The sequence below is a fragment of the Panthera pardus genome, unplaced genomic scaffold, assembly GCF_024362965.1.
Source record: "Panthera pardus isolate Hobbes unplaced genomic scaffold, ASM2436296v1 HiC_scaffold_11, whole genome shotgun sequence".
Classification (NCBI taxonomy): Eukaryota; Metazoa; Chordata; class Mammalia; order Carnivora; family Felidae; genus Panthera; species Panthera pardus.
In genome coordinates, this window is record NW_026526666.1 from 49,411,419 (window position 1) to 49,417,418 (window position 6,000).

General features: G+C 48.4%; 1 protein-coding gene across 12 annotated transcripts in view; it reads right to left on the reverse strand.

Annotated features, from left to right (window-relative positions):
- LRRC7 (leucine rich repeat containing 7) overlaps positions 1-4,645 on the reverse strand; it is a 553,063-nt gene extending 548,418 nt beyond the window's left edge. For 10 of the 12 annotated variants that reach the window (XR_008419194.1, XR_008419193.1, XM_019448906.2 and 7 more), the window contains exon 1: positions 3,432-4,645. Coding sequence is in view for 9 of the 12 variants with exons in the window: in XM_019448906.2 (XP_019304451.1) it covers positions 3,432-3,433 (2 nt within the window). In the remaining 3 variants the exon portion in view is untranslated. The remainder of the gene's footprint in view (positions 1-3,431) is intronic. The other 2 variants (XM_019448899.2, XM_053894095.1) reach the window with 2 other exon arrangements.
- Positions 4,646-6,000: the final 1,355 nt, after the last annotated feature.

Below are 6,000 nucleotides of genomic sequence, written 5' to 3' on the forward strand. Positions count from 1 at the left end.
TGGGTAACACTATAGAGCAGTCATTGTTACTGAAGAACAAAATGTTCCAAATAATGTCTTTTATTGATGGTGTGGTTGCTATAACTGTTATACTCAATGAATTACATATATTCTTTAAATGAAGAATTTTCTGAAAATTATGAAATAATTTATGCGAAATAAGAAAATGTAAGAAGAATCCAGAAATAACTTGGATGGTAATTCATCACTAGATGGTTACTCTTTGTGTACTCTGTTAATTTGGATATACAATGAACTTATAATTCCATGAAATGTGTGATCTATCCTTATGTTAAGACCATAGTCATCTGAAGATAAAATTATAGTATAAACAGGTGTAATTTCGATACATCGATTATTAAGTTAGCAATTAATCAAGGTAAAATATAACATCTTCAAATTTTCAACTGTTCTAGAGTGGACATTTTAAGACATGATTAAACAGACCAAGTTTGTCTATCAAGTATTACCACACACTATGAACTGCAAATAAGAGAGCTCTAAGAAATACCCCTGGGAATTAACTCCATGTGGGTAAGATAATTATTTAATGACTTTCATAAGTGATAAAAATTCATAGTGATAGTCACTTGTATCTGCACATTTAAAAACAAATCCAAAGCAAACAAAAATACGGATACACAAAAACTTTAAGCTATGTTCTGTATTTTACAGAGGAAACGGAAACATTGAAAGCCTACAAAAGAAAGTGGAATAAGATTTCAATTAAGGAAATTTTAATGCTAGCCTAAAACAGTGCTAAAATTCTGAATAAAACATGGCTACTGCAACTGGACCAGGTTTATTTCTTTAAGAAGTTGTTTCTAATTCTGAAGCTGCATATGTGCAGGCACACGTGACAGAGAATGTAAGGGTTGCCATGGTAAGTACACATCTTTTCTTGGACAGTGAAGTATAAAAAAATGTCTAAAGAACTCTCACTTCATAATATGTCATGGAATTTGTCTCTGCTTTCCCTACCACAGCATATTATGTGATGCAATGCAGTATAGTACAGAAATAGCCCACATTTTTAAAACTTCAGCCCATTAAGATGGCTAATAAAAAACAAGGAGTGAAAAATGAAATAAGAGAACTCCAGGTCAGATAACTCTATTTAAATGGCGAGACTAGAACACGTTCTACATCCATTAAATTTATAAATAATCACACCTTGGGACATTCCACAGGCCTGAGATACCTCCCTGGGAGTCCAAATGCAAATATGGCTAAACCACCCCTTTCGATACACTTGAGTCCTAGGACTCTTATTTTTAAGGAAAAATAAAATCATTCGAACATCCCTGCTTCTTCATTCTTGCCCCGGTGCGATGAATGATTTTCAGGAAGCAGGGATTTGACCCTCCTCTACTGTCTTTTGCAAAAAGATCTCCTGGTGGTTCTCTTAGAGTAGGTGAAGTCAGCTCAAGACGCCTGGATGGAGGCGTGACATGGGCTGGGGAGGTGACGGAATCTGTTGCGAATAGCAGCAGCAGGTCCTGAGGCGCTGAAGAACTCACGTGTGCAGGGGCTGAAGAACTTTTCTGCCACGTCTCCCGGAAGGAATGCCTCACTTTTAAATAGGAGACTAGCTGGGGCGAGGGGTGGGGCGGGAAGTGGGAGGTAAAAAAGAGAAGTGGGCGGCAGGGGAGAAGATCCAAGCCTCCACCGGTATCTACCTGTGCTTCTCCACCTCCTACTCTCGCCCCTGGTCAACTTTATTATTTTACCTTCTAATAGGAGGACTTAAGCAGCCGGATGCTGAGCATCTCATAGGCTCAGCCTGGAACAAAGAAAATCGAGTTCCTAATACTGTATCTCTCCCGTCGGAGAGATCACGTGTCCTGCTTTCGCTGGAATGCACTCTTCTCGCCCACGCTATAAAAATCTCTATTGTGCTTAGAAATTTTGCCAAGGTTAAAATATGCTGTCATGCGAATTGCTTTTCATCTATCAAAAGAGCTACATTTCAGTGTATACAGGTACACATATTTACGTGCTGACCCATTTACCACTGCAGGTAAATTCAGTGTGTTGAAAGTGTGATGGGAAAGTAATCGAAAAGCGCAGGTGGAGAACCTTTATGTCTCACTGACCCCTCCCCCATCATTTCTAATCCCCTTTGAAGGAGAACTTCGAAAGGAACGTGGGAGTCGCAGATGGTTGCATTCTGAAGCCGATTCCCGGGAGTTGTGAAAGTGACCCCTTCCCTTTTCTGCCTGGCGCTGTGCCCTCTCGCCCAGCCCGTTCGCTTTGTGACTTGGTGGGGAGGAGACAGTGAGGGAGAGGGCGGAGGCGGGTCCTTTATTCAGCCCTGATGGCCAAGAAGTAGTATAATGAAGCAGTTTTGCAGCCATCTCCGTTATGAAGTCACACTATTTTAAAAGGCATTTTGTTCAACCCCTATCCCCTCACCCGCATTCTTGAGTCTGCAAACTGTGAGACTAGAGACCTTCGGGAACCAATCTAATTGTCCATGAGCTAGGATGCCATGATTACCGTAATGTTAATGTGCTTCCCTCCCTCTTTCAATGTAGGATCCGAAACTAGTCCTGCATCCTTAATGACTCTAAGAGGAGGAGGCAAGATGCTGAAGGGGGCCCAGCTCTGGGACTGGGAATCGTGCAGGTTCACCAGCTTCGCCTTGCAACACAAAGGAGATGTGTGGGTAGGAGTTGTCTAGCTTAAGGGGAGAGAGGCATCATTCTCCCTGACTCCCTGGAAAAGCTTTCACTCCATTGCTACCCACTTCTTTCTGTCCTCCAATCTGTCATACTCCTCTTCCCCTCCAGCCCCCCCCCCCCCCAACAAACCCCACCCTTTCCCTTCAATTCCAAAGGCATAAAGATTTTCTAATTGCATTTGCCAAACAAATGAACACCAAACAGTAATACTACACCTTCCAAGATAAAGGGACAAATGCGACCTTCCACAAGTGTGTGTGTGTGTGTGTGCGTGCGCGCGCGCGTGTGTGTGTGCGTGTGTGACACGATCAAACGGGCGCTTCATCCCTCAAACACCTCCAAGAAAAAGCTTACAGGAGATACCCAAGATAATAAAGAGGAGCTAAGACTAACCTCAGCTGCACCAATGGTCCCAGCACCAGCGTCCAACACTGGCTCTTTACCTTTCCTTTTCGCAGTATGTAACCCTTTAGGGTCTCCCGCCAGCCCAGGCCACTCGGTGCTCCCATGCACCCACACAGACAGCACCCATTTCCAAATGCCCCGCAACCTACCACATCCCCGCCGCCTCCGCGGGCCACCTCTCGAGCAGCTCCCTGAGAGCGCTGAAGACTCGTGTCCTCCCCCCACACCCCTCCCCCCGCGGGGGCTTATGTCCCACACCTCGGGCGCTCACGGTCGCCGAGGCCAAAAACCGCGAGGCCCCCGCAGCCCCCACTGGCCACGAAACAAGAGTGTTCTACTCACATCGCCGGCGGGAGAAACTGCCCATGAGGTTCCAGAGAGAGTGAATCGTGCAGCTGCCAAGGCTTATTCCTTAAAGTGTTCGGGGGTCCGCAGTGGAGTGGGCACGAGGGTCCTCGGAGGAAGAGAGGAGGGTGGAGTAGGAGGAGGAAGACGAGGAGAAAGGGGATTCCAGCCAGGTGCCGCGTTAGACCATGATGCCGGTGCCCTTCAGGTGGACGGCTGGAGAGGTTCCGGCGGGAAGCGGCTGAGGGGAAGCCCAAAGCGTCGGCCAGGGAGGCAGGAGCGCATTCACTCCCTTGCCTCCGCCTGCCCTGCGCGCCGCGCTAGCGACCGCAGCAGCAGCAGCAGCGGCGGCGGCGGCGGCAGCGGTGGCGGAGGCGCAGCTACCTCCCCACCCCCAGAAGGCTCCACAGACAATAAATCCCGGGCGGAGAAGAGGCGAGCAGAGAAGGCGAATCGTGCACCCAACTCTAACACACCCTGCCTGCCGCTGGGCAAGAATCCCCGAGGACCCGGCGCAGTGGCGGCTCTAAGGGGCCGAGCGCTCCCGCGTCTGCAGGCGACAGTGGCGGTCCGAGAGGGCGGTTGCAGGTCCCTCCGGCGAGAACCCGCTGCCCAGGGGCTGGGTGTCCGTGGTTTCAAGCCCGAGGTTCTCCTGGAGTGGGGTCCTCCTCCGTGCAGTGGCTCGGCGCACAGGTGCCAGGCTTGGCAGGCGAGGAGGCGCCGCTCGTGGCTCTTGGCTGTGTCTCCCGGCTCTCCCCGCCCCCTCTCTTTTTTCCCACCCCCTTTTCCGACGACACCAGCTGCAGCTGCCTCAAAGTGTGAAAAATGTCAAGGAGATTTTCCAGTGATAAGAGGGGGTGCCCACTTTCACAGCCCTCGGCCCCTTTTTGAGGATCCTCGCCTGCCTCTCTGACCTCTACACACGGGCTCCCCCAAATTGAGAAGAAAAATCCCAGTCCGGCGGAGAACTGAGATGCTCGCCTTCTGCGGGCTTGCTCACAAGCTGCTTTTAGAGAACGGGACAAAAGGCCGAGATCTCTGGGTTCCTCCCGTAGCTCGCGGTGGGCTAGGCAGGTGCTCAAGGAACCGTGCAGGGCAGCGCTCCGCCAACCGCTCCTCCTGCTGCCGGACTGGCCCGTGGCGCTCGAGTGGCGCGGCGCGGCGCGGCGTCCTGCAGCGCGGGCGACTCCGAGGCTGTAGCGGCTCCGGGCCTCTGCGCCTCCCTGAGCGCCCCTGCACCCGCACCAGCTCAGTGACGCTGCGCTCGTGGCTCCGCAGGCTGCTGCTCCTGCTATCTCAGCAAAGAGGCGGCCAGGAGCGCCTCCTCGGGGTTTCCTCCCCCGCCCGCCTTTCCTGCTGCAGGTTGTTGGCTGCCAAGGAGAAAAGTCTCTGCTTGCGGGTCGGTCACTTCACATCAGTCAAGGCAGCGACCTTTGTGCCTGCTCTGACATTTCCTTCTCATTCTGTGGCCAGGGCTGCTACCCTGGGAGTGCGCAAAAAGAGAAGGGGTTTCCCAACTACCCTTCATGGTTTCACCGCCACTCCTCCTGCCATGAGCATACACTCTCACACACACTCCTAGCTCCTTCACATAAAGGCACACACAGACACTTTATTCTCACACACTTCTCTTTAAACTCTTATAAGCAGCAATATGTTAAGAAACATACTGATGAAGTTAGTACTATTTTTAGACTTCTATTTTATTCTTTAAACCCATCTGATGAATTCTCTTTGAAACTGGACTTGTTATCCTGGAATCATTCTTTTGTGCAATATAGGCTATAGGGTTTTTTTGTTTCCTCCACATGGAAGAGAAAGAATCTCCATTTCCTAAGAATACAGTCAGGCTGCATGGCATTCAATTGCCACTCTGGGGTGGATGTAAACTCAGAGTTTGCTAAAAAGAAAATGCACTTGCTTATATTCTTAGATTTGCAATGCTAAAATCTTCAAGGTCAAAAACCTTCCTGGCTGCTGGGATTAGCTAGGAAGATACTTCGGAGATTGACATCTAATCTGCAGAGTACCAAGAATGAGGATTATTTCCCACTTTACCTGGGCCATGAAGGTGGGCTGACTTTTAAGGACACCTTCCCAGTATTCGATATCATTTGCATATGGAAGAGAGAATATGTTTTAAAAAGTCAGATCATTTTTAAAATGTATTATAAAACACCACAGAGAAACGGTTCTGAAATGGCAAGGAGATGGAAAAAGAATGTTAAAATGACAAATTTTTGAATTGACCTCTGTGGAGCTCTATTCTTTTCCACCCATAGTTTTGTCCTTGTAAACATATTACCACATCTCAGTGTCTCAGCTGGATGCAGTGAGATGAAAAATTTTAGGTACTGATTGAAAATATAAAAAACTAACCTCACACAACAATTATACAATTGTGCAGTCTTTTATAAACTTCCAGGGTTTTTTTGATATAGTTTACACAGAATTTTCACTTTCCTAAGAGTACTTGGTGGATAATGTTATCTACACTTACAGGAAGGGTACAAAGGCTCAACTCAGAAAGGTCCCCAGGTGCCTTGTATTTGAACTCAGAATTTCT